The sequence below is a fragment of the Podarcis tiliguerta genome, assembly GCF_965153285.1.
Source record: "Podarcis tiliguerta genome assembly, chromosome: 8".
Lineage (NCBI taxonomy): Eukaryota > Metazoa > Chordata > Lepidosauria > Squamata > Lacertidae > Podarcis > Podarcis tiliguerta.
This window is the reverse complement of record NC_139541.1, coordinates 85399634-85425703: the sequence shown is the minus strand read 5'-3', so window position 1 is coordinate 85425703 and position 26070 is coordinate 85399634. Positions and strand designations below refer to the sequence as shown.

Genomic DNA, 26070 nt, shown 5'->3' with positions numbered 1-26070 from the left:
ACCGCCCCTTAAAGGGCCCGCAGCGCGGCAGGTGAACTGAGCTTCGCGAACAGCTGGGAGACGGAGGGGTTGCGGAGCGAGATCCCCTGAGCGCAGCCTGACACACCTGGGCTCAGGTGAGCAGCAGCAGCAGCATCTGTGGGACGTGTGCGCGCGGGGGGGAGGGGCAAATGGGCGGCAGACACGTGTACGCCTGCGCTCGTGTGAATGCGAAGTTGCGTGTCGCGGGCAAGAGATGAGACCTGCAGCCGGGGAGACAGGGTATTTCCCGCAGGAAGGAAGGTGTGTGTGGTTTTTTCTCACGGGAAGCGTGCAAGGCAGGGAAGCAGGATAGGATAACAGGATAGGATAACAGAGCGAGCGTGCAAAGAAGAAGAAAATTTTTTTTAATGCAAATCCGCCCTCTTTGCACGCCGGGCACAGACGGCAGCAGCGGCTCCCTCCGAAAGCGAGGGGCAAGGGTGTGTTTTCTGTAGGAAGCAAGGAGCAAAAAGGCAGCTCTTGAGCGCGCAAAGGGAAGGCAGTGTGGTGTAGCGGTTAGAGAGCTGGCGTAAGACCTGGGAAGCTTAACGCGGGGGCGGCCGAGCTCATCTTACTCTGAGTAGACCCATAGGAATCAATGGAGACTGTGTGGTGTAGCTATTAGACTGTTAGACCTGGGAGACAGCAGGGTTCAAATCCCACCGGGAAGCTCCTCTCAACCCGGGGTTGGGCTAGATGACCCTTGCAACCCCTTCTCACCTTGCAATTCACTCATTCTTTGAGAGAGGGAGAAGAACTTTTCCCTACCTGCTTTCTCAACGCCGTGCATAATTTTTAAAATTCCTAACCTGTCGCCTCTTGCTTGTCTTAAGTCCCAAACGCTTTGCTCTTTCTTCATAAGCGATTTGCTCCACCCCTCGATCATTTTAGTCGCCCTTTTCTGACCCCTTTCCAACTCTGCAATCTCCTTTTTGAGGTGAATTTCGTGTGTGCACTCGCACGTTCACAAACAATTCATCAACATAAGATCTCTGTGGTCCCAGTCGGTCGAAGCAGCATCTTGCATGTTTTATGCGAACAAATTTAATGCGAATCCGCCTTCTTTGCTAATCTTCTGCCCTCCAGATATTTTGGGCTGCAGCTGGAGCAAACTGATTAGTTGCTGCCTGCCTCGGTTTTCCTCCTCTGTAAAATGGGGGCTAAAGTTCTGATCTGTGTGGGTGGATAAATGCCAGGACAGGCTGCTCTTCTGGCTTTGATGCTTAAATAACATATTGCGTGTTCATTTAATTGAACTGGAGCCTTGACCCAAAAACTTTATTGGGAGCAGGAGAGAAAGAGCAAAGCACATTTCTGAATGAGAAAGGATTATTATTGATTGATTTATTAAATTTTTATTCCGCCCTTCATCCGAGGATCACAGGACAGTTCACGGCGTAAAAATACAAAATGGAAACACAAAATGCAAAAGGCAAAACGAACCAATAACCCGTCTCCCAATAATTTATTTCCATTTATTATTTGGTTATTACCTTATTTGTCTAGTTAAGGCAGCTTTGCTAACCTGGTGCTCTCCAGATGTTTTCGATTAAGACTCCCATCAGCCCAGCGCAGAACATCTGGAGGGCAACAGTTTGACGAAGACTGATTCAAGGCGTTTCTTCCGTGCTCTTCAGCCAAAAAGGTTCGCAACGTGACTTTCCTGCGGGCAAGCAAAAGAATACAGGCTCACATTCTGAAAGCTGCAGTCTGAAAGGAAACTGGGATGGGGAGGGAAGAGGAAAATTGGGAAACCTGGGCATCAATTTGCAAACTTACAAAGTAACAACCAGCGGGAATGGAAACAGTTCAGAGAGAGGATGCTTTGAATGGAGCTGGTCTCTCAAGCACTGAGACACTGAAGTGCCCTGCTTGCCTTCTTTCATTAAAGGTAAAGGTAAAGGGACCCCTGACCATTAGGTCCAGTCGTGGCCGACTCTGGGGTTGCGGCGCTCATCTTGCTTTATTGGCCGAGGGAGCTGGCATTTGTCCGCAGATGGCTTCCGGGTCGTGGGACGCGGGTGCCGCTGTGGGTTAAACCACAGAGCCTGGGACTTGCGGATCAGAAGGTCGGCGGTTAGAATCCCCACCATGGGGTGAGCTCCCGTTGCTCGGTCCCTGCTCCTGCCAACCTAGCAGTTCAAAAGCACGTCAAAGTGCAAGTAGATAAATAGGTACCACTCCAGCGGGAAGGTAAATGGTGTTTCCATGTGCTGCTATGGTTCACCAGAAGTGGCTTAGTCCTGCTGGCCACATGACCCAGAAGCTGTACGCCAGCTCCCTCGGCCAATAAAGCGAGATGAGCACCGCAACCCCAGAGTCGGCCACGACTGGACCTAACGGTCAGGGGTCCCTTTACCATTTACTTTAAAGGGGTCCCTGACCATTTGGACCTAATGAATGACTCTGGGGTTGCAACACTCATCTCACTTTACTGGCCGAGGGAGCCGGCGTTTGTCCGCAGACAGTTTTTCCAGGTCATGTGGCCAGCATGACGAAGCCGCTTCTGGCAAAACCAGAGCAGCGCACGGAAACACCGTTTACATTCCCACCAGAGCGGCTTACCCCACGTAGAGTGAGTCTGGAGGTGACCATCGCATGGATCACTGTGGCTAGGTCAAAGCGAGAAAGTTAAGCTAGCCTTTCCCACTGGGGAATCCCAGGTTGAAAGGTGCAGATCCAAGACCTGTGCTGTCCTTGGGCCTTGTCAGTCGCTGCTCCACCCTCCTTGGCAGATGTCCCCGGCCACCCTGTGGTCCTGTTGAGCAAGGGGCTGTGACGCCTCCTTGCAGGCTCCTCCTCTGTTGCAAGCCCAAAACTGCTCTCTGTTCACCTGAACAAAGTTGACAAACATCTCCTTTTTCCGGGACGGTGGATCAGCCCACACACTTGACAATCAAGTCTTGCGTCCAAGCAGGAAAAAGGAGCACTACTCACAGGCAAGCCTCCCGGCTCCGTCATTGTGTCTCCTGGGCCAGACACTTCCTGGCAGAGTTCCTGCGCATATACACACCCACCACAACCCCACAGTGAATGCCAAGACCCATTTGGGACACCAGGTAAGTTGTATCAAGCACAGCTTTGCTTGGGGGAGCTGGGAAGCTGCCTGTGTTTTCAGGTAGGACTACCATTCTGAGGGACAGGTGAGTGGAAACAGCTGGAATGCCAGCTGTAGGTCGATTTGAGAAGCGCCTTGAATTTCAGGTTTCTGCACTCAGGCAGGAAGAACCAGGTGCGCAAATATGAGATGGGAGAATATCTGGCTTGGCAGTAGCACATGCGGAAAGGATCTGGTGGGTGTTGGTGGACCACAAGTTGAACAGGAGTCAACAGTGTGATGCAGCAGCAAGAAAGGCCAATGCTATTCTAGGCTGGGGGGACACGGATGGCGCTGTGGATTAAACCACAGAGCCTCGGACTTGCCGATCAGAAGGTCGGCGGTTTGAATCCCCGCGACGGGGTGAGCTCCCGTTGTTCGGTCCCTGCTCCTGCCAACCTAGCAGTTTGAAAGCATGTCAAGTGCAAGTAGATAAATAGGTACCACTCCGGCGGGAAGGTAAACGGCATTTCCGTGCGCTGCTCTGGTTCGCCAGAAGCGGCTTAGTCCTGCTGGCCACATGACCCGGAAGCTGGATGCCGGCTGTCTTGGCCAATAAAGCAAGATGAGTGCCGCAACTCCAGAGTTGGTCACGACTGGACCTAATGGTCAGGGGTCCCTTTACCTTTACCTTTTTATTCTAGGCTGCATCAGAAGTATTATTATTATTAATTGAATTTATATACAATGCTACCTCGGGTTAAGAACTTAATTTGTTCTGGAGGTCCGTTCTTAGCCTGAAACTGTTCTTAACCTGAACCACCACTTTAGCTAATGGGGCCTCCCGCTGCCACACGATTTCTGTTCTCATCCTGAAGCAAAGTTGCTAACCCAGGGTACTATTTCTGGGTTAGCGGAGTCTGTAACCCGAAGCATATGTAACCTGAGGTACCACCCTATACCCCGATGTGTCAGGGTGGTTCACAGGATAAGAAGTAGAAGGAAGTCATAGTCCTACTCTCCCACACTTGGGAGTCCTGTGTCCAGTTCTGGGCACCCGGTTTAAAAAGGAAATTGACAAATTGGAACGTGTGCTGAGGAAGGCAACCAAGATGATCAAGGACAGGGGTCAGCAACCTTTTCCAGCCGTGGGCCGGTCCACCGTCCCTCAGACCTTGTGGGGGGCCGGACTATATTTTGAAGAAAAAAATGAACAAATTCCTGTGCCCCACAAATAACCCAGAGATGCATTTTAAATAAAAGGACACATTCTACTCATGTAAATGAGTAGAATCTACGGGCCGGATTGAGAAGGTGATTGGGCCGCATCCTGATCATGGGTCTGGAAACCAAGCCTTATAAGGAACAGTTGAGGGAGCTGGGTATGTTTATCCTGGAGAATCGGAGAGGGAAGATGATAGCCATCTTCAAATACTTTAAGGGCTGTCACACGGAAGATGGAGCAAAGCTTGTTTTCTCCTGCTCCGGAGGGTAGGACTCGAACCCGTGGTTTCAAGTTACAAGGAAGGAGATTCCGACTCAACATCAGGAAGAACTTTCGGGCAGCAAGAGCTGTTTGACAGAGTCTCCCTCAGGAGATGGTGGAGTCTCCTTATTTGGGGGGTTTTGAGCAGAGGCTGAATGTCCATCTGTCATGGATGCTTTAGTTGAGATCCTCACATTTCAGGGGGTTGGACTAGATGACCCTCAGGGTCCCTTCCCACTCTAGAATTCTGCGATTCTATGATTCACTGTCAGAGATAAGCCTCTGCCGATCAATTACCCATGTGGATCTATGGCCACTCGATCAGCGCCCAAAAACGCTCTTCAAGGCAACCCCTGGAATTTTGCCTGGCTGGACAGGGCATCCCTGACCTCTAATAATGCCTCTTGCTGGTCTGGAACAGGGCTGGATTTAGGTTTAAGCTCCTGAAGGCAATGGGGCCCTTTATATGTCCAGCTGTCCTTCGTCAACAACAAATTGTCGCTGTTTTTTTGTGTTGAATAGATGCTATATGGTAATTGATGGACCTAATAGGTATCTGACGCAGGTGGCGCTGTGGGTTAAACCACAGAGCCTACGGCTTGGGGATCAGAAGGTCAGTGGTTCCCATTGTTCAGTCCCAGCTCCTGCCCACCTAGCAGCTCGAAAGCACGTCAAAGTGCAAGTAGATAAATAGGTACCGCTCCGGCGGGAAGGTAAACGGCGTTTCTGTGTGCGGCTCTGGTTCACCAGAAGCGGTTTAGTCATGCTGGCTACAGGACCCGGAAGCTGTACGCTGGTTCCCGCGGCCAATAAAGCGAGGTGAGCACCGCAACCCCAGAGTCGGCCACGACTGGACCTAATGGTCAGGGGTCCCTTTACCTTAATAGGTATCTAAAACCATTTGCCGTGCAACCCGTCCATGCAGAATGTGGGCACCCTATATATAGAAAGGAGCAAACCCGTGATATTTTAGGGAGCAGGCTAGCAGGCGGGGCCCATTATTTACATCACAGGAGCCTACACAACACCAAACACGGTTGCTGTAGGTAGGTTTTGTTTTGTTTTGTTTTTTATCTTATATTTTGGAAATGTACACCCGATTGTTTTTCCCCCAAGAGAGTGGGGTCCTAAGCTATAGCTTGTTTAGCTTATACATAAATCCGGCGCTGGTCTAGAAGGAGGGTGCTGATGCTTGTGTGAATGTGCCTCTGAATCTCAGTGCCTGGGAGTCACCCATGGGCAGAGTGCTTCCTCCAATCATCTGGCCTCCCATTGTGAGAGGGCCTATCTAGGATTTGGCCTGAGGAGTGGGGTATTTTTTTTGGGGGGGGGGGCAGAGACAGAGGCAGTCAATCCGCTCAGCTGCCTGACTTCTAAGCAGTGTAGTCGTAACTGTGAGGACGGATTGGCAGCTGCAGCCCTCCGCCAGTCTCCACCTGCTTACTTACAACCAGTAGCAGAGTGTCTATTATTGTCATTGCGTCTAGCGCCATCTACTGTTGGCCTCCCTTCCTTTCATCCTACCAGTCCCCCTCTCCCTTGCTTCTAAGGCAGGTTTCAGGTGGGCTGTGTATTCACACACAGAAATGACTGTTGCCCTGCACTTTTCTCAGCAATTATATCATCACTTTTCTAACTCCACGGGTTCCAGGCATTTATCCATGGAATGAAGGTCAACGGAGACTGTGTTCTCTTTGGGATGTATGATTTCATTTGCACATACAGTCATACCTCGGGTTACAGACGCTTCAGGTTGTGTTTTTTGGGGTTACACACCCGCTGAAACCCGGAAGTACTGGAACGGGTTACTTCTGGGCTTCAGGGGTTGTGCGTATGCAGAAGCACTAAATAGCGCTTTGCGCATGCGCAGAAGCACTGAATCGCAACTCACGCATGCGCAGATGCGCCTCTGCGGGTTGTGAACGTGCTTCGTGCATGGATCATGTTCTCAACCCGAGCATCCACTCTACAGTGGTACCTTGGTTCTCAAACTTAATCCATTCTGGAAGTCTGTTCCAAAACCGAGGCGCGCTTTCCCATAGAAAGCAATGCAAAACAGATCAATCCATTCCAGACTTTTAAAAACAGCAATTAAACTAAAGCAGCAATTAAACATGAATTTGCTATCTAACGAGACCATTGAACCATAAAGTGAAAGCAATAAACAATGTACTGTGGTCACACAATCAATCGGTAGCTGAACCGGGTTCCACACAGTCGCAAAAACAAGAACGCAAAATAAGTAGCAAAAACATACAGACACTCAAATCAGAAGCGTAACACTCAAAACGGAGCATGTTCAGCTTCCAAAAAAAGTTTGCAAACCGGAACACTTACTTCCGGGTTTGCAGTGTTTGGGTTCCAAGTTGTTTGAGTCCCAAGGCTTTTGAGAACCAAGGAACCACTGTACAGTCATACCTCGGGTTACAGATGCTTCAGGTTGCGTTTTTTTGGGGTTATGGACCCACCGAAACCCGGAAGTACCGGAATGAGTTACTTCTGGGTTTTTGTGGTTGCGCATGCACAGAAGTGCTAAATCGTGCTTTGCACATGCGCAGAAGCACCGAATTGCAACCCGTGTGTGCGCAGATGCGCCGCTGCGGGTTGCGAACTTGATTCCCATGCAGATCAGCTTCGCAACCTGAGCATCCACTGTATATATATAACCTGCACATAGTATGGAGGGGCTCACGGTGCCGGATCCCAGAAGAACTTGCTTCTCCATTCAGATCCAGCACAGAGCAAGCAGGTCTCGGTGTCCCCAGCTTCCAGCCAGCTCAGCACACAGACAACACTCTGGCTGTTGTTCTCCTGCCTAGCAGATAGGTGAGGGGGTGGAAAGAAGGCCCACGCATCATTCTTGCAGCTTTTGCAAGAACGGGATGCTGATGAAGACATTGAAGTGGCCAACGTAGGTCAGTGTCTTGCAAAGAAACTTGTCTGGCCAGTTAGACAACTCCGTCTGCTAGTCTCAAGCCCTTCCCAGGGTACAGGAACCCAAGATTTGATGGTGCTCTGGGAATCATCCAGCCTGGCCCTCCCCAAACCCACAATGATTTTTAAACAAGAGGAATGCTTCAAAAGCACTGAGCGGATATTTGAATATTTCCAGATTCCGTTTCCAAAGGCTTCACTCTCCCCTGCGCAAAAGGGTTCAAGGAAAGGATAGCAACCACATAACTAAATAGTTTTCCTCCTACCTGTTGGAACAGACCCAGCCGGTTTGCAGCACTGAGCCAGGGCCCAAGGGGTGAAGCAATCTCCTTGCAAAGTTAGAGAGCAGTCAAACTAAACTTTGCACAAAAGCACATGACAAATTTACTTTGTTTTCTTTTTAAAAGAAAAATGTAAAGCGGCCTTAGGCAGAGAATCCAGAGGTGCGGAGGAGGCGCTTAAGATCTTTCCGAACTGGTTCCCCCCCCCCCCCTAAAAATAACATACACACTTTATTTCTCCCACCGCCCTGACACACACATTTTTATGGTGCTGGCTCCAGGTTTTGATGAGCCTGCGGGTAAGACACCTTGACCGACTCGCTGAATTTCTATCCCTCCTGTCTCTCCAAGGAGCTCCAGCTGGCGTAAATGGTTCTTCTTCCGCTCCTTATTTAATCCCTACAACAGTCCTGCGAGGTAGGTTGGGCTGAGAGGCAGTGGCTTTTGGCCCTCAAGCTCATCCCCAGGAGTTTTGTGGTCATTTAGCAACACCCTAGAGGTCCCGGGCCCTAAGGAAGTCAGATTAGCCTCAACCAGAGGCAGGGCCTTCTCAGTGATGGCTCCGGCCTGGTGGAAAACTCTGTCTCATGAGACCAGGGCCCTGCGAGATCTGATTTCTTTCCGCAGGGCTTGTAAGATAGAGTTGTTCTGCCTGGCTTTTGGTTTGGAATCAACTTGATCCCCTTCCCCTCTTTCCTTTTCCCTTTCTCCTTCGGTGATGGAACTCCTATTTGGGGACTTCCCAGGCTTTTTTCTGGCCCACGTACAACCAGTCTGGATAGTTGGCCTTGGTGAAGATTTGACGTTTTCATCCCCCAAAAAGTTTTTGATTGGAGTTTCTACTGAAATGAGGCTGTGTTTTAATGTTGTATTTTAATCTTGTTTTTAAGTTGTATTTTAATCATTTGTTTTTATATCTGGTGTTAGCTGCCCTGAGTCCGGTCTTGGCTGGGGAGGGCGGGGTATAAATAAAATTTATTATTATATTATTATTATTTGAACCCTGGTCTCCGAGGTCCTAATCCAGCACTCCAACTACTGCACCACACTGTTTCCTTGAGAAGGTAAAGATCAGGCCAGAGGGGGCCCATCTAGTCCAGCCTCCTGTTCTCACAGTGGCCACAGTGGCAGGATTCGAACACAAGACCAACTCTCCCCTCCCGTGTTTTCCAGCAGCTGGGATCCAGAAGCACTGCTGCCTCCGACTGCGGAGGCAGAACAGATAAATCCTGGCCGGTAGCCACCGACAGCCCTCTCCTCCTCCACAAATTTCTCCAATCCTGTTTTAAAACCGTCCGAGTTGGCGGCCATCCATGTCTCTTGTGGGAGGGAGTTCCATAGTCTAACCCTGTGCTGCGTGAAAAAAGGCTTCCTTTTCTGTGTCCTGATAGGGCAGTGGGTAGTCCTGTTGGTTAGAGCACGGTGCTGAGAACGCCAAGGTTGCAGGTTTGATCCCCGTGTGGGACAGCTGCGTATTCCTGAATCGCAGCGGGGTTGGACTAGATGATGCCCAGGGGTCCCTTTCCGACTCTACAAAGTCTATGAAACACTCAGCGTCGTTGAATGCCCACCGCTTTCTCACTATGAATTTATAAAGTCCCAAACTCTGCAAACTACAGTGGTACCTCTGGATCCGTTCTGGAGGCCCGTTCGCAACATGAAAAGAATGCAACCCGCAGCGGCGCGTCTGCGCACACACGGATTGTGATTCGCCGCTTGCGCGCATGCGCGTGACATCGTTTTGCGCTTCTGCGCATGTGCGAGCGGCAAAACCCGGAAGTAACCCATTCCGGTACTTCCGGGTCGCCGCGGGACGTAACCTGAAAGAACATAACATGAAGCGGACGTAATGTGAGGTATGACTGTACTTCCTCATAAGGGAGTCACTCCATCCTAAGAATAACAATGACAATGACAATTTTATTCTTTCTACCCTGCCCATCTGGCTAGGTTTCCCCAGCCACTCTGGGCGGCTCCCAACAGAAGAAACACAAGAAAACACCAAACATTAAAAACTTCCCTAAACAGGGCTGCCTTCAGATGTCTTCCAAAAGTCAGACAGTTGTTGGTTTGTATATTGATCACGTGGGCTGCCTGTTACAGAATCCACTGTGGGCTTCGCAAGGTCGCTGAACCTGCCCTTATCGCCAGTGGCTTCTGCCACTTCAGTTCCTTATCATTCGCTACCACCTGCCTGCTTGCCAGGGAGAAAACGAAGGAGAAAACAGGCTGCGTTCCTTTTACCCCACTCCCCCCAGTTATTTTCATGAATAAAGCAACTGATAAATATATTATTATTAATTATAATTATAATTAAGAACAATACCCCCAAAGTGATTTGCCCATCCCTATCCCGGATGATCAGGGACGCGGGAGGCGCTGTGGGTTAAACCACAGAGCCTAGGGCTTGCTGATCAGAAGGTCGGCGATTCGAATCCCTGCAATGGGGTGAGCTCCCGTTGCTCAGTCCCTGCTCCTGCCAACCTAGCAGTTCGAAAGCACGTCAAAGTGCAAGTAGATAAATAGGTACCACTCCGGCAGGAAGGTAAACGGCGTTTCCGTGTGCTGCTCTGGTTCGACAGAAGCGGCTTAGTCCTGCTGGCCACATGATCTGGAAGCTGTACGCCGGCTCCCTGGGCCAATAAGGTGAGATGAGCGCCGCAACCCCAGAGTCGGCCACGACTGGACCTAATGGTCAGGGGTCCCTTTACCTTTACCTTTATCCCGGATGATCAGATGGGCAGCTGAATCTGACCTAAACCCTCATGATGGCACAACAGCCCCCACTAAAACAGGGATAGCTCAGTCAGCAGAGACTCTTAAAATCAGGGCTGTGGGTTTGAGCCCCAGGTTGGGCAAAAGGGGGTTGGGATAGATGACCTTGGGGTCCCTTCCAGTTCTGGGATTCTGAGTTCCTACTCCTAAGGGCAGCTGCTAGGTCAGGTGAAGCCAGCCCTGAAGGTATACATGCATCCTTGAGAAAGAGATATTCACTAAGCTTTCTTCTTCTTCCTCTTCCTCTTCCTCCTCCTCCTCCTCCTCTTCTTCTTCTTCTTCTTCTTCTTCTTCTTCTTCGTCTTCTTCTTCTTCTTCTTCTTCTTCTTCTTCTTCGTCTTCGTCTTCGTCTTCGTCTTCATCTTCGTCTTCGTTTTCTTTTCTTTGGCAATCCCTCATAGTTGAGTAAGATTGTCTTCCATAAACACGGTTTTAGCAGCGAGTCCGTAAGTGACTGTGGAGGCCAATTCTGGATCCACACGTCCTTCCACAGTGGGGACATTGGTTTCTAGGCAGGTGTGGATTTGCCAAGCGTGCCTTCCTCTTAGCACGTTTCTTTAAAAATGGAAAGCGTAATGCTGGTGGTCAACAAAAGAGGTTTAAAGATTGTCTCAAGGCAAATCTAAAAAAAAAATGTAGTAAAAGCACCGACAACTGGGAAACACTGGCCTGCGAGTGCTCCAGTTGGAGAACAGCCTTGACCAAAGGTGTCCTGGGCTTTGAAGACACTCGAACTCAGGACGCAAGGAAGAAACGGTAGTGGCGCCCTCCCTGTGGAACGCCCTCCCATCAGATGTCAAAGAAATAAACAACTACCTGACATTTAGAAGACATCTGAAGGCAGCCCTGTTCAGGGAAGTTTTTAATGTGTGACACTTTAATGTGTTTTTAATCTTTGTTGGAAGCCGCCCAGATTGGCTGGGGAAACCCAGCCAGATGGGCGGGGTACAAATAATAAATTATTATTATTATTATTATTAAGAGGAAGGCACGCTTGGCAAATCCACACCATGATCAACTCCTGCCTGGAAACCAATGTCCCCACTGTGGAAGGACGTGTGGATCCAGAATTGGCCTCCACAGTCACTTACGGACTCCTTGTTAAAACCGTGTATATGGAAGACAATCTTACTCGGCTACGAGGGATCGCAGAAGAAGCAGCAGCACATTTCTCCCTTGCGTCCTGAGTTCGAGTGTCTTCAAAACCCACAACACCTTTGGTCAAGGCTGTTCTCCAACTGGAGCGCTCACAGGCCAGTGTTTCCCAATCGTTGGTGTTTATACTACATTTTTAAAGATTTGCCTTGAGAGAGTCTTTAAACCTCTTTTGTTGACCACCAGCATTACGCTTTCTATTCTTAAGTATGGAATAGAGTAGTTGCTTTGGAAGACGATCATCAGGCATCCGCAAAACATGACCAGGGAAACAAAGTTGATGTTGAAGAATCATTGCTCCAACACTGATGATCTTTGCTTCTTCCACTACACTGGCATTAGTTCGCCTGTCTTCCCAAGTGATGTGTAAAATTTTCCAGAGACACCATTGATGCAATCTTTCAAGGAGTTGGAGATGGCGTTTATAAGTGGTCCATATTTCACAAGCATACAGTAAGATTGGTAGTACAGTAGCTTTGTAAACAAACATTTTGGTTTCCCTGCAAATGTCCCGATCCTCAAACACTGCATTTCAATCGGGAGAAAGCCGCACTCGCAGTACAACAGCCCTGTAGGCTAGTCCAGTATGGCAAGGTGGGTCGATCGACCCTGGTCACACCCCACACACCCAACCCTGGGATGCCATGAGTCAGCATCTTGGGCGGCCTGCACAAACGCAACGAGAATTGCCACATCGCTATGGCTACGTCAAAACGCGGAAGGAAAATGAGCTTTGTCTACTGAATTGCAGGTGGCAACATTTCCTGGGGGAGGGCTGGGCGGCCCGTGCGAGGCAGCCTTGACTGTGTCCAGTTCTGGGCACCACAGTTCAAGAAGGACACTGACAAACTGGAACGTGTCCAGAGGAGGGCAACCAAAATGGTCAAAGGCCTGGAAACGATGCCTTATGAGGAACGGCTAAGGGAGCTGGGCATGTTTAGCCTGGAGAAGAGGAGGTTAAGGGGTGATATGATAGCCATGTTCAAATATATAAAAGGATGTCACATATAGAGGAGGGAGAAAGGTTGTTTTCTGCTGCTCCAGAGAAGCGGACACGGAGCAATGGATCCAAACTACAAGAAAGAAGATTCCACCTCAACATTAGGAAGAACTTCCTGACAGTAAGAGCTGTTCGACAGTGGAATTTGCTGCCAAGGAGTGTGGTGGAGTCTCCTTCTTTGGAGGTCTTTAAGCAGAGGCTTGACAACCATATGTCAGGAGTGCTCTGATGGTGTTTCCTGCTTGGCAGGGGGTTGGACTCGATGGCCCTTGTGGTCTCTTCCAACTCTATGATTCTATGATTCTATGACTGGCATCTTGGGTAAAGAGTTACACAATATTTGGGTTGCACCTGATGGCAGTTCCCACCTCTGTGTCCATTCCCACTCCCTCCCCTGCCTCTCGTTCCCCCCTACTGGTTTTTGGAAGGGGGCCGAAAGAGGACTTAGGATGCTACCTGTGGAATGAGGAACAGGTGCCTGGACCAGTGGCTTAAATTCTTTTTATATATATATAAATTTTTATTACGTAGTTTTTTCACATATCATTTTCAACAGCAATGAAACATACTTTTACATCTTATTCAGTTTTTTTGACTTCTATCAGTCCAGTCTGAAAATTTCCCAATCTAATCTCTTAGTATGCATTTCTTATCTTCCCTATCACATTTCAAACTCATAACCAATACCTCTATCTTTTCCTACTTTGTAACACTTCGTATATTTCTCCTTACAAAACTTCTTGTAGTCCTCCTAGCGTAATTTGTTGATTACAGTTGCTCTTCAAATAATTCATATACTTCTTCCACTCTTCTGTATAGTGGGTTCACACCATACATTTAAAGCGCGATCAGGGCCAGATTTAGGTTTGATGAGGCCCTCAGCTACTGAAAGGTAACGGGACCCTTTATATGTCCAGCTGTCCTTTGTCAAATTGTTGTTGCTTTTTTTTGTTGAATATATGCTATATGGAAATTGATGGACACTCATAGGTGTCATGCCAGTGCAGAAGCAATTTTCAGCGTCTGGGCACGCGCAGAAGTGATTTCCACACCGCGGACAAGCGCAGACGTGATTTCCGACGTCTGCGCATGCGCAGAAGCGATTTGCAGAGCTGTGGAAGAGAGTCCCTGTGCCGCACTGCACCGGTTTAGCGCAGCGCAGCACGATTCGCCGAGCGGGCGGCTCGGTTCTGGAGCGGCTTGTGGGCCAGTTAAATGGCCTCTGGGTCACTTCCAGCCCATGGGCTGCACGTTGCCGACCCCTGAGCCAAATCCATGAAGTTTGTTGTAGAATCGCAGAGTTGGAAGGGAGCCGGAGACTCATCCAGCCCAACTCCCTGAAGTGCAGAAACGTTTGCGCAACACAGGACTCGAATCCACGCCCTTGTGATTAAGAGTCTCACGCTGCACCAGCTGAGCTGTCGTGAATGGTTTTATAATAACAATAATAATAATTTATTATTTATACCCCGCCCATCTGGCTGGGCCTCCCCAGCCACTCTGGGCGGCTTCCATAGAAACCAAAAATACAGTAAAATGTCACACATTAAAAACTTCCCTGAACAGGGCTGCCTTAAGATGTCTTCTGAATGTCAGTTAGTTGTTTATCGCTTTGACATCTGCTGGAAGGGCGTTCTACAGGGTGGGCGCCACTACTGAGAAGGCCCTCTGCCTGGTTCCCTGTAACTTGGCCTCTCGCAGTGAGGGAACCGCCAGAAGGCCCTCGGAGCTGGACCTCCACGTCTAGGCAGAACGATGGGGGTGGAGACGTTCCTTCAGGTATACTGGGCCGAGGCCGTTTAGGGCTTTAAAGGTCAGCACCAACACTTTGAATTGTGCTCGGAAACGTACTGGGAGCCAATGTAGGTCTTTCAGGACCAGTGTTACATGGTCTCGGCGGCCACTCCCAGTCACCAGTCTAGCTGCCGCATTCTGGATTAGTTGTAGTTTCCGAGTCACCTTCAAAGGTAGCCCCACGTAGAGTGCATTGCAGTAGTCCAAGCGGGAGATAACCAGAGCATGCACCACTCTGGCGAGACAGTCCGCGGGCAGATAGGGTCTCAGCCTACGTACCAGATGGAGCTGATAAACAGCTGCCCTGGACACAGATTTGACCTGCGCCTCCATGGACAGCTGTGAGTCCAAAATGACTCCCAGGCTGCGCACATGGTCCTTCAGGGGCTGTGCACCTGGTCCCCATTCAGGACCAGGGAATCCTCCACACCCGCCCGCCTCCTGTCCCCCAGAAACAGTACTTCTGTCTTGTCAGGATTCAACCTCAATCTGTTAGCCGCCATCCATCCTCCAGCCGCCTCCAGACACTCACACAGGACCTTCACCGCCTTCACTGGTTCTGATTTAAAAGAGAGGTAGAGCTGAGTATTTTAGTTTATTGGTATTTCTTTTTTTAAAAAAATCACAATTAAACTTACCATAAAACATAAAGCCACCTAGCCATCTCAGCCTCCTGTGGAAGGGAGTTCCACAAGTTAACATAAGAACATCAGAAGAGACTTTGGCATCAGCCCATGGTTTACAGCAACTTTGTGGAGGTAGAGAACATACCCTCCAACATTTCTCTGATGAAACGAGGGACGTCCTAAGGAAAAGCGGGACATTCCGGGATCAAATCAGAAACCGGGACGGCTTCTTTAAATCCGGGACTGTCCCTGAAAAATAGGGACACTTGGAGGGGTGTGAGGGCATAGCCATTTTGGTACTCCATGCCATATATCCTTAAATAAAGGTAAAGGTAAAGGTACCCCTGCCCGTACGGGCCAGTCTTGACAGACTCTAGGGTTGTGCGCCCATCTCACTTAAAGAGGCCAAGGGCCAGCGCTGTCCGAAGACACTTCCGGGTCACGTGGCCAGCGTGACATCGCTGCTCTGGCGAGACAGCGCAGCACACGGAAACGCCGTTTACCTTCCCGCTAGTAAGCGGTCCCTATTTATCTACTTGCACCCAGGGGTGCTTTCGAACTGCTAGGTTGGCAGGCGCTGGGACCGAACAGCGGGAGCGCACCCCGCTGCAGGGATTCGAACCGCCGACCTTTCAATCGGCAAGTCCTAGGCACTGAGGCTTTAACCCACAGCGCCACCCGCGTCCCACATATCCTTAAATATGCCACCTTAATTCCCTTCTGCTTGGGGACCCATGGAATCTCTCGCTACCCTGAGATTGGGGTGCTGTGTTGCAATATCTATACAGTGGTACCTTGGTTCTCAAACTTAATCTGTTCTGGAAGTCTGTTCCAAAACCAAAGCGTTCCAAAACCGAGGCACGCTGCTTTCCCATGGAAAGCAATGCAAAACGGATCGATCCGTTCCCGGCTTTTAAAAACAACCCCTTCAAGAGCAATTGAACATAGATTTTGCTATCTAACGAGACCATCGATCCATGAAATGAAAGCAATAAACAATGTATTGCAGTCACAAAATCAATCAATCAATCAGTAGCTGAACTGAGTTCCATACAGTCACAAAAACGAAACAAAAAGAGCTGCAAAAACACAAATGCAAAATAAATAGCAAAAACAGACAGACCTCAGCGTAACACTCAAAACAGAGCATGCTCGGCTTCCGAAAAAAGTTTGCAAAATGGAACACGTACTTCCAGGTTTGCAATGTCCGAATACCAAGGCATTTGAGAACCAAGGTGCCGCTGTATAATTATTTCCCCCTGAATTTCATCTCTCCGGCTGAGATGGCTCGCAAACCATCGCCTTGAACTGGAGACCCCACCTTTCATGGCTCCAAGAGCTGAAATCATAATCCTCTGAGACCCGGCAGAGTCTAATTAGCAGGGGAGAATGAGATGTTCTCTAGGAAATCTTCCCCGCTGGCAGAGACGCTGCAGTTTGTTTACCAAGCCTGGCATCGGAGAGACCCAAAAGCAGAGCAAGGTGCCAACTTGGGAGCCCCAGGGAATCTTCAACGGCTGCTGGAAAAACCTACACAGCAGAAATAAAATGCCAGGCAGTGAATTGCGATTGAAGAAGGCAGGTAGGTGTGACTTCACACCTACGTTGGGAGCACCCAGGGAGGAGAGAGAAGAGGGGGCGGATCTTGGCCCAATGTGGACCCCAAGGCCTCTCATAAGACGGGAAGAGGGTGCTGGATCAGGCCCATGGCCCCTCTAGTTCAGCATCCTGTTCTCACAAGCAGGATCCGAGCACAAGAGCTGGAAGGGGTTCCCAGGGTCATCCAGTCCAACCCGCTTTGCGGTGGCTGCGACGGGCAGTGGTGAAATCATCAAGCCTGATGAGGAACGGTTGAAGGAGCTGGGTAGGTTTCGCCTGGAAAAGAGGAGACCGGGAGGAGATTCATATCTGAATGAGGAGTCTTCTTCTGATATGCGATGGGGTTGCCGCATGGGAGAGGGAGCAAGCTGGTTTGCTCCTGCTCTGGAGGGTAGGACTTGAACCCGTGGCTTCAAGTTAGAAGAAAGGAGATTCCAGCTGAACATCAGGAATGACTTTCTGATGGGAAGGGCTGTTTGACCGTGGGGCTGGAGGCAGTGGGCTCTCCTTCCTTGGGGGTTTTTAAGCAGAGGTTGGGTGTCCATCTGTCATGGATGTTTCAGTTGAGATTCCTGCATTGAAGCGGGTTGGTCTAGATGACCCTCAGGAGCCCTTCTAACTCTACAGTTCCATGGTTCTAGGATTAAGTGGTCTGCCAAGACCCTTGGGAGCTTGCAAGTGGTCTATGGAGGGGGAAGCGTTTGGAAGCCACGGACCTGATTTTTGCGTGTCGGAAATGCAGCTTGTAGGACGTAACTCAGAGTCCCAACCTTTGTTCTGCCCTGCCTGGAACGCTCTCCTTCAGGGCTCAAAAGGTTGACGCATCCCTAGCTTAGAAGAAGTCACATCCTTTGACCTGGATTTCTTCTTTATTGGGGTGGTGGTTCGTCCAGTGATTAAAAGGCTGCAAGGCAACGGCTCTTCCTGTCATTCTTTTAATTACGCCAGCCTGAGAAGGTAGAATCAGAGGACTTGATTGGGCTTTGGCAAGAGGAAGTGAGTCAACCAGAAAAACAGCGAGTCGGACTTGTTCTCTGGCACACGACACCAGCCTAATAAAGACTCCTCTCTCCCCAGAGCCAGAAACAAGATTTATTCCACCCTGCTCCAACCACTGGACAACACTGACTCTTCCAGAGCTGAGAAGAGGTCCAGGGAGTTTGCCTCCATCTGGCCATCTACTTGAGCAAAGCAGAAATCTGCTGCAGCGAATCAGTGGTAAGGACATCCTTTTGCTCCTGTTTGGATGGGAGAGAGACTAAAAGGACAGGGTTCTAACTAGGGCTGGGAGATACTTGGTTTTCAACCAGATCACAATCTAAACGTCACAATATACCGATATATCACAATATCTGAAAAAAGGATGGAACTGTGTACAGTTGGTTGTACCTTGGTTGTCGAACGGATTGGTACCTTGGTTGTCGAACGGATTGGCTTCTGAACAAATTGGTTCCCGAATGCCACAAACCCGGAAGTGAGTGTTCTGGTTTGTGAACGTTTTTTTGGAAGCTGAACGTCCGACGCGGCTTCCGATCGAGTGCAGGCAGCTCTTGCAGCCAATCGGAAGCTGTGCCTTGGTTTTTGAATTCCCAGAACGGATTACGTTTGACAGCCAAGGTCCCACTGTACTCATTTTTACATCCTTAAGATATCAATGACTTCCCTTCTTCTCTTTCCATGGTTCATTTTACATATCATGTTGTTGTTGTTTAGTCGTTTAGTCATGTCCGCCTCTTCGTGACCCCCTGGACCAGAGCACGCCAGGCACTCCTGTCTTCCACTGCCTCCCGCAGTTTGGTCAAACTCATGCTGGTAGCTTCAAGAACACTGTCCCACCATCTCGTCCTCTGTCGTCTCCTTCTCCTTGCGCCCTCCATCTTTCCCAGCATCAGGGTCTTTTCCAGGGAGTCTTCTCTTCTCATGAGGTGGCCAAAGTCTTGGAGCCTCAGCTTCAGGATCTGTCCTTCCAGTGAGCACTCAGGGCTGATTTCCTTCCGAATGGAGAGGTTTGATCTTCTTGCAGTCCGTGGGACTCTCAAGAGTCTCCTCCAGCACCAGAATTCAAAAGCATCCATTCTTCTGCGATCAGCCTTCTTTATGGTCCAGCTCTCACTTCCTCTCACTTCCATACATCACTATTTACATATCATAAATCCCTGCATATTTTACAAAAACTACACCATTCAGTATTCCATTACTGTATCCATCAAAACTTGTTTACACTGTTGAATTTATCTTAATGCTGCCGGCGTTTTCCGCTGTACACAATTATTTCCCATATATTCAATACCGTAAATTGTTTTCCAATCTCCTCTAAACGTACGTTCTTCTTGTTCTCTTATTCGATATGTTAAGTCTGCAAGTTGTGCCTATTCTGTCATCTTAAGCTGCCATTCTTCTTTGGTTGCTCATTCTCCCTTTTTTGGGCTAACAAAACACGGGCCGCAGCAGCAGCACACATAAACAACCTTTTCCGACACCTGGGAATTTCAGTTTGAATGTATTGGGAAATTTTTTTATGCCTAATGTTTTGCAATTTTTTAATGCGCTGTAAGCATCCCAGAGTGGCTGGGGAAACCCAGCCAGGTGGGCGGAGTATAAATAATAAAATTATTATTATTTAGAGGGGCTGGGAGCTGGGGGCACTGTCATACAGTGGTTCCGCTCCTTCCTCCTGGGCCGTGTTCAGAAATTGGTGGTGGGGGATGAGTGTTCAGACCCCTGGGCTCTCACCTGTGGGGCCGCTCAGGGTTCTGTCCTCTCCCCCATGCTTTTCAACATCTACATGCAGCTGCTGGGAGAGATCATCAGGGGGTTTGGGCTGGGTGTCCATCAATATGCGGATGATACCCAGCTCTACCTCTCTTTCAAATCAGAACCAGTGAAGGCAGAGAAGGTCCTGGGTGAGTGTCTGGAGGCGGTTGGAGGATGGATGGCGGCTAACAGATTAAGGTTGAATCCTGACAAGACAGAAGTACTGTTTTGGGGGACAGGGGGTGGGCGGGTGTGGAGGACTCCCTGGTCCTGAATGGGGCAACTGTGCCCCTGAAGGACCAGGTGCGCAGCCTGGGAGTCATTTTGGACTCACGGCTGTCCATTGAGGTGCAGGTCCATTCTGTGTCCAGGGCAGCTGTTTACCAGCTCCATCTGGTACGCAGGATGAGACCCTCCCTGCCCACAGACTATCTTGCCAGAGTCTTGCATGCTCTGGTTATCTCCTGCTTGGACTACTGTGATGCACTCTATGTGGGGCTACCTTTGAAGGTGACCCGGGAACTACAACTAATCCAGAATGCGGCAGCTAGACTGGTGACTGGGAGCGACCATATAACACCAGTCCTGAAAGACCTGCATTGGCTCCCAGGACGTTTCCGAGCACAATTCAAAGTGTTGGTGCTGACCTTTAAAGCCCTAAACGGCCTCAGTCCAGTATATCTGAAGGAACGTCTCCACCCCCATCGTTCTGCCCAGACACTGAGGTCCAGCTCCGAGGGCCTTCTGGCGGTTCCCTCCCTGCGAGAAGCCAAGTTACAGGGAACCAGGCAGAGGGCCTTCTCGGTGGTGGCACCCGCCCTGTGGATCACCCTCCCATCAGATGTCAAAGAGAAAGACAACTACCAGACTTGTTCAAGACATCTGAAGGCAGCCCTGTTTAGGGAAGCTTGGATTGTTTAATAGGTTATTGTATTTTAGTGTTTTGTTGGAAGCCGCCCAGAGTCGCTGGGGAAACCCAGCCAGGTGGGCGTGGTATGAATAAATAAATAAATAATTCGCAAATGCCCCCTGTCCCCCATCTGCCCCACGCAGGTCTCCAGCCATGGGGAGCCCCGGCGAGCCGCTGAGCTGCTTCTGGCGCTGGTACATCTACGCCATCCACGGCTACTTCTCGGAAGTGATGTTCACGGCCGGCTGGTCCTTTGTGGTGGAGCGGGACTGGAAGTTCCAGGGGGTGACCAGCGTGTGGGCCCTCTTCATCTACGGGACCTGCGGCCTGGCCCTCGAGCGCCTCTACGTCCTGCTGAAGGGCCGCAGCTTCCTGGTGACCCGCTGTGCCATCTACACCCTGTGCATCTACCTCTGGGAGTTCTCCACCGGTTATGCGCTGCAATGCTTCAACGCCTGCCCTTGGGACTACAGCCACTACCGCTACAACTTCATGGGCCTCGTCACCCTGGAGTATTGCCTCTTCTGGTTCGTCGGCGCCCTCCTGCTGGAGAAAATCGTCATCCGCAACGCCCTGAGGCTCAGGCTGGATCCGGCCGGTAGCACCCAAGGGCGTCCCTTCCCCAGGTTTGAACTGAAAGACGACTGAGTTCGAGGTAACTCATGGCGGACAGAAAACCAGGGAGATTTAAGATCCCGGACACTCAGACTCCATCCTTTTCTTCCTCTGGACAAATCTGCGGAGGGGACGGCTATCGCAACGGCCACACTCTTCCTCCACGGTCAAGCGATGCTTCTGAAGGCCCGTTGCTGGAAGCCACAGGCGGGGAGAGTTGTTCTCGCACTCAGGTCCCACTTCCGGGTTTCCAGTGGGTTGGCCACAGGGTGTTGGGCTGGCTGGGCCCCTGAAATATACTCGGAGTCGAGTGTGGATTTCGTGCTCTCTATTCAGCTCCTAGTGGTGAGGAGGATTGGAAGTTCCCCCAAAATGTCTGCTTTATATACATTATTTATACAATGGGCCCCACGTGACTGGCTAATTCCAGGATTCTCCTGTAGGCCAATCAGGTTGCGAATTCACTTCCACCCGAAGCTGGATTGGGTGGCTCCTGCGGACCAATCAGACTGCTGTGCTCTGGATCCTATTGTTCTAGGACCAATCAGACTGCTGCATTCTGGATCCTATTGTTCTAGGACCAATCAGACTGCTGCATTCTGGATCCTATTGTTCTAGGACCAATCAGACCGCTGCATTCTGGATCCCATTGTTCTAGGACCAATCAGACTGCTGCGTTCTGAATCCTATTGTTCTGGGACCAATCAGACTGCTGCATTTTGGATCCTATTCAACTCAGTACACAACAGCCCAGATCCAGCAGGCTTTTTCTTCTTCTTTTCAATATACCCCAAGCCTTTCTTTCCCTCCTTGCAAGGCGAGGGGGAAAGAGCGCCTGAACTCTTCCGACTTTGAGTTTGAGCCATGGGTTCGAATCCTCCCCCGCCAGCCACTGGGTGACCCTGGACTCTGGTGACGGTCTCCCACTTTCACCTACCTCACAGGGTTGTTGTGAGAAGAAGGCAGCGAACACCACGATCCTGGAGCCGTGGCGGAAAGGAGTCTCGAGGGATCGGAAGGATCGAACCCGGGACCTTCCGCAGGCCAGGAAAATGCTCTAACCACTGAGCCACAGCTGTCCCCCTGGGATCATAGACTTGCAAGCGTTTCAACCCCCTCGTACAATGAGCTAGTCTCTCAGCGAATAGCAAGACTGGGAGCTGAGTCTGTTTTGCTCATATTGTCAACACTGGCCAGCATCGGATCTGCAGAGGTTCAGAGGGTTCCAGCCCTGCCTGGCGATTTCTTTTTATTTCTATTTATTTATTAAATATGCTGCTGTGGAATGAACCTGGGTCCTGTTCTTGCATGCTCAACAGTCGCAGCGCCCCCTAAAAATATACGAAGATGCCAAATTCTGAATAGAGGGATGGTTTAATAGACACACAGGAAGCGACCTTAGAGCAAACCAGTCCATTGGTCCATGTACCTCAGTACTGTCTCCTCTGACCGGCACACAGCTGTCAACCGTCCCTTATTTGGCGGGAAAGTCCCTTATCCCAGTGCCTTTTCCCGCTGCTGTCCCTTATTGATGATGTCCCTTAAATTTCCCGGGTTTCAAAGGAAGCAGCTCCTCTCCCTCCCTCCCGGCCGGCCAGGGAGGAGGGAGGCTCCAACTGTGTTGCTTGGCTGCGTTGCTCACCCAATAAGGAGTCTAAGAATGACTGGGGGGTGGAGCTTGCATGCCTTGTGCTGATCAAATCGGCCGCCTTGCCTGGGGACTCGCCTTTGCTCAGCGCTTCCCAGCAGAGAGGTGACGGTGGTTTTCCTTGCCGCATCCCCTTTGCCGGGTTGCTGCGCTGTGGGAACCACCGCTTGAGGCTTCATTTGGCTGCTGGCTGGGCTTTCTGCCTTTGGCTCGGAGGGGCTCAGAAGTCATAGAATCCTAGAATTATAGAGTTGGAAGAGACCACAAGGGCCATTGAGTCCAACCCCCTGCCAAGCAGGAAACACCATCAGAGCACTCCTGACATATGGTTGTCAAGCCTCTGCTTAAAGACCTCCAAAGAAGGAGACTCCACCACACTCCTTGGCAGCAAATTCCACTGTCGAACAGCTCTTACTGTCAGGAAGTTCTTCCTAATGTTGAGGTGGAATCTTCTTTCTTGTACGTGGGGCTGCCCTTGAGACTGACCCAGAAACTCCAGCGGGTGCAGAATGCTGCAGCGAGACTCCTTATGGGGTCTTCGCTGCGAGATCACATTCACCCGGTGCTATACCAGCTGCACTGGCTCCCGGTGGAGTACAGGATCAGGTTTAAGGTGCTGGTTTTAAGCTTTAAAGCCCTACACGGCCTAGGACCCTCGTACCTACGGGACCGCCTCTCCTGGTATGCCCCACGGTCTTCAAATAAAAACATCTTGAAGGTCCCAGGCCACAGAGAAGTTAGGCTGGCCTCTACTAGAGCCAGGGCTTTTTCAGCCGTGGCTCCGATTTGGTGGAACACTCTGTCACAAGAGACTAGGGCCCTGCGGGACTTGACATCTTTCCGCAGGGCTTGCAAGACAGAACTGTTCCACCAGGCCTTTGGCCAGGGCACAGCCTGACTCCCTCCCTCGGCAATCTTCTTGGAGCTCTGGCCCAATGGTTGCCAGTGGCTTGAATTAATTAATTTTATAATGAATGATTTTAGACTGTTGTTAGTGCTGTACTTTTGTACTGTTTTATTGTTGTTAGCCGCCCTGAGCCTGGCTTCGGCTGGGGAGGGCGGGATATAAATAAAATTTATTATTATTATTATTACTTGTAGTTTGGATCCATTGCTCCGTGTCCGCTTCTCTGGAGCAGCAGAAAACAACCTTTCTCCCTCCTCTATGTGGCATCCTTTTATATATTTGAACATGGCTATCATATCACCCCGTAACCTCCTCTTCTCCAGGCTAAACATACCCAGCTTGATTTGATTGGCCGGTTAATAAAAATTATTTTTTTAAAAAAAAAACAGTGAGCCAGGTTGGGAAACCTTTGTGTGGGCACTTTGGGCAAAGGTTGTAGCTTAGTATTAGAGCATCCGCTTTGCGTGGAAACCAGGGGAGCGCTGCCAGTCCATAGCTGTCAACTTACAGATTTGAAAATAAGGGACCTCCGTGTCCAGAGGAGGGCAACCAAAATGGTCAAAGGCCTGGAAACGATGCCTTATGAGGAACGGCTAAGGGAGCTGGGCATGTTTAGCCTGGAGAAGAGGAGGTTAAGGGGTGATATGATAGCCATGTTCAAATATAGAAAAGGATGTCACATAGAGGAGGGAGAAAGGTTGTTTTCTGCTGCTCCAGAGAGGCGGACACGGAGCAATGGATCCAAACTACAAGGAAGAAGATTCCACCTAAACATTAGGAAGAACTTCCTGACAGTAAGAGCTGTTTGACAGTGGAATTTGCTGCCAAGGAGTGTGGTGGAGTCTCCTTCTTTGGAGGTCTTTAAGCAGAGGCTTGACAACCATATGTCAGGAGTGCTCTGATGGTGTTTCCTGCTTGGCAGGGGGTTGGACTCGATGGCCCTTGTGGTCTCTTCCAACTCTAGGATTCTATGAAAATCCGGACTGTTTGCAGTAAGGAAAGTGACAGGGGAAGTGTGAAATAACGCCTGCTTTGATCCAACGTCATCTAACATATCCCCACAAACAAATCAGTGCAAGTGCTCAATGAGCGGGTCATCTGGAAGGGTCCACCTTCGACCCAGGCCTACATTTAAAAATAAAATCAGAAAGTCTAAAGGGCTCGAGGATGAGCGAGTTCGGCAAACAGGCTGCCTGTGCTTCTTCAGCCATCCAGCAGAGGGAGCTGTTGCTGCATTTTGAGAGCAGGTGAGGTGGTCCAGCCATGATGATGCGTTTTGCAGGACCGGGAAGTTGCAAAAAAAGTTGCAAGCGCTGCAAAAAAAGTTGGTTTATTTCATTTGCAGAGTCATGCTCTCTTGGCTTGCAGCTTCCACAGGCAACTGGTGCACACAGGCCAGGAAAACACACACATCCCACCCCCCACCTTTTAACCCTGCACGTAGCCAGGACTTTTGCATATCAAATCTGCATTTTCGGAGCAGAAGGCAAAGAATAGCATTGTGACCCAGAAGCAGGCAAACACACATTTCAGGAATTTGGAGTGCCGGCATGCCGCCGGATGAAGTGCTGCAACAGGAGAGACTGCACGCAATTATAATAATTATTGTTGTTGTTTAGTCGTGTCCGACTCTTTGTGACCCCCTGGACCAGAGCACGCCAGGCACTCCTGTCTTCCACTGCCTCCCGCAGTTTGGTCAAACTCATGCTGGTAGCTTCGAGAACACTGTCCCACCATCTCGTCCTCTGCCGTCCCCTTCTCCTTGGGCCCTCCATCTTTCCCAACATCAGGGTCTTTTCCAGGGAGTCTTCTCTTCTCATGAGGTGGCCAAAGTCTTGGAGCCTCAGCTTCAGGATCTGTCCTTCCAGTGAGCACTCAGGGCTGATTTCCTTCAGAATGGAGAGGTCTGATCTTCTTGCAGTCCATGGGACTCTCAAGAGTCTCCTCCAGCACCATAATCCAAAAGCATCCATTCTCCGGCGACCAGCCTTCTTTATGGTCCAGCTCTCACTTCCATACATCACTACTGGGAAAACCAGAGCTTTTACTATACGGACCTTGTTGTCTCTGGTTTTTAAGATGCTGTCTAGGTTTGTCATTGCTTTCCTCCCAAGAAGCAGGCGTCTTTTAATTTCGTGAGTGCTGTCACCATCTGCAGTGATCATGGAGCCCAAGAAAGTAAAATCTCTCACTGCCTCCATTTCTTCCGCTTATAATAATTATAATTATGATTAATTGGGTTCTGATTATGGGCTCTCGGAAGAGGCATGTGCTTGGCTGCTGTGAGAATAGCATACTGGACTAGGTAGGCCACAGAGACCTGATCCTGCAAGCCTCTTTCTGTGTTCTTGTGACTTCAATGTGAGGCACAGCTATGGAAATGTAAATTGCACAAAAACACACAAACCCCAGAGTCTCCAAGCGCCCCTATTTTCCAGTGACAGTCCCGGATTTACGGAAGCCATCCTGGTTTTTTATTTGAACCTGGAATGTCCCACTTTTCATTAGGACGTCCCTATTTTCATCAA

At 49.9% G+C, this 26070-nt stretch overlaps 2 protein-coding genes across 3 annotated transcripts in view; both read left to right on the top strand.

The window, feature by feature from the left end:
- On the top strand, positions 1-22277 carry LOC310684764 (transmembrane protein 229B-like). 2 transcript variants are annotated; one of them, XM_083456334.1, is made up of 4 exons: positions 1-116; positions 17786-17926; positions 20516-21501; positions 21656-22277. In XM_083456334.1, the coding sequence occupies exon 3, from the start codon at positions 20526-20528 to the stop codon at positions 21018-21020; it is 495 nt and encodes a 164-aa protein (XP_083312460.1). In that variant the 5' UTR covers positions 1-116; positions 17786-17926; positions 20516-20525; the 3' UTR covers positions 21021-21501; positions 21656-22277. The 2 variants fall into 2 exon arrangements, with proteins under 2 accessions (XP_083312460.1, XP_083312461.1); XM_083456335.1 differs by lacking the exon at positions 17786-17926 and having other exon boundaries at positions 18-116.
- The window catches only part of LOC310684768 (transmembrane protein 229b-like), a 29743-nt gene continuing 6278 nt past the window's right edge, over positions 2606-26070 (top strand). Inside the window, exon 1 of the mRNA XM_083456340.1 lies at positions 2606-3080. The gene's annotated coding sequence lies outside the window, so the exon portion shown is untranslated. The remainder of the gene's footprint in view (positions 3081-26070) is intronic.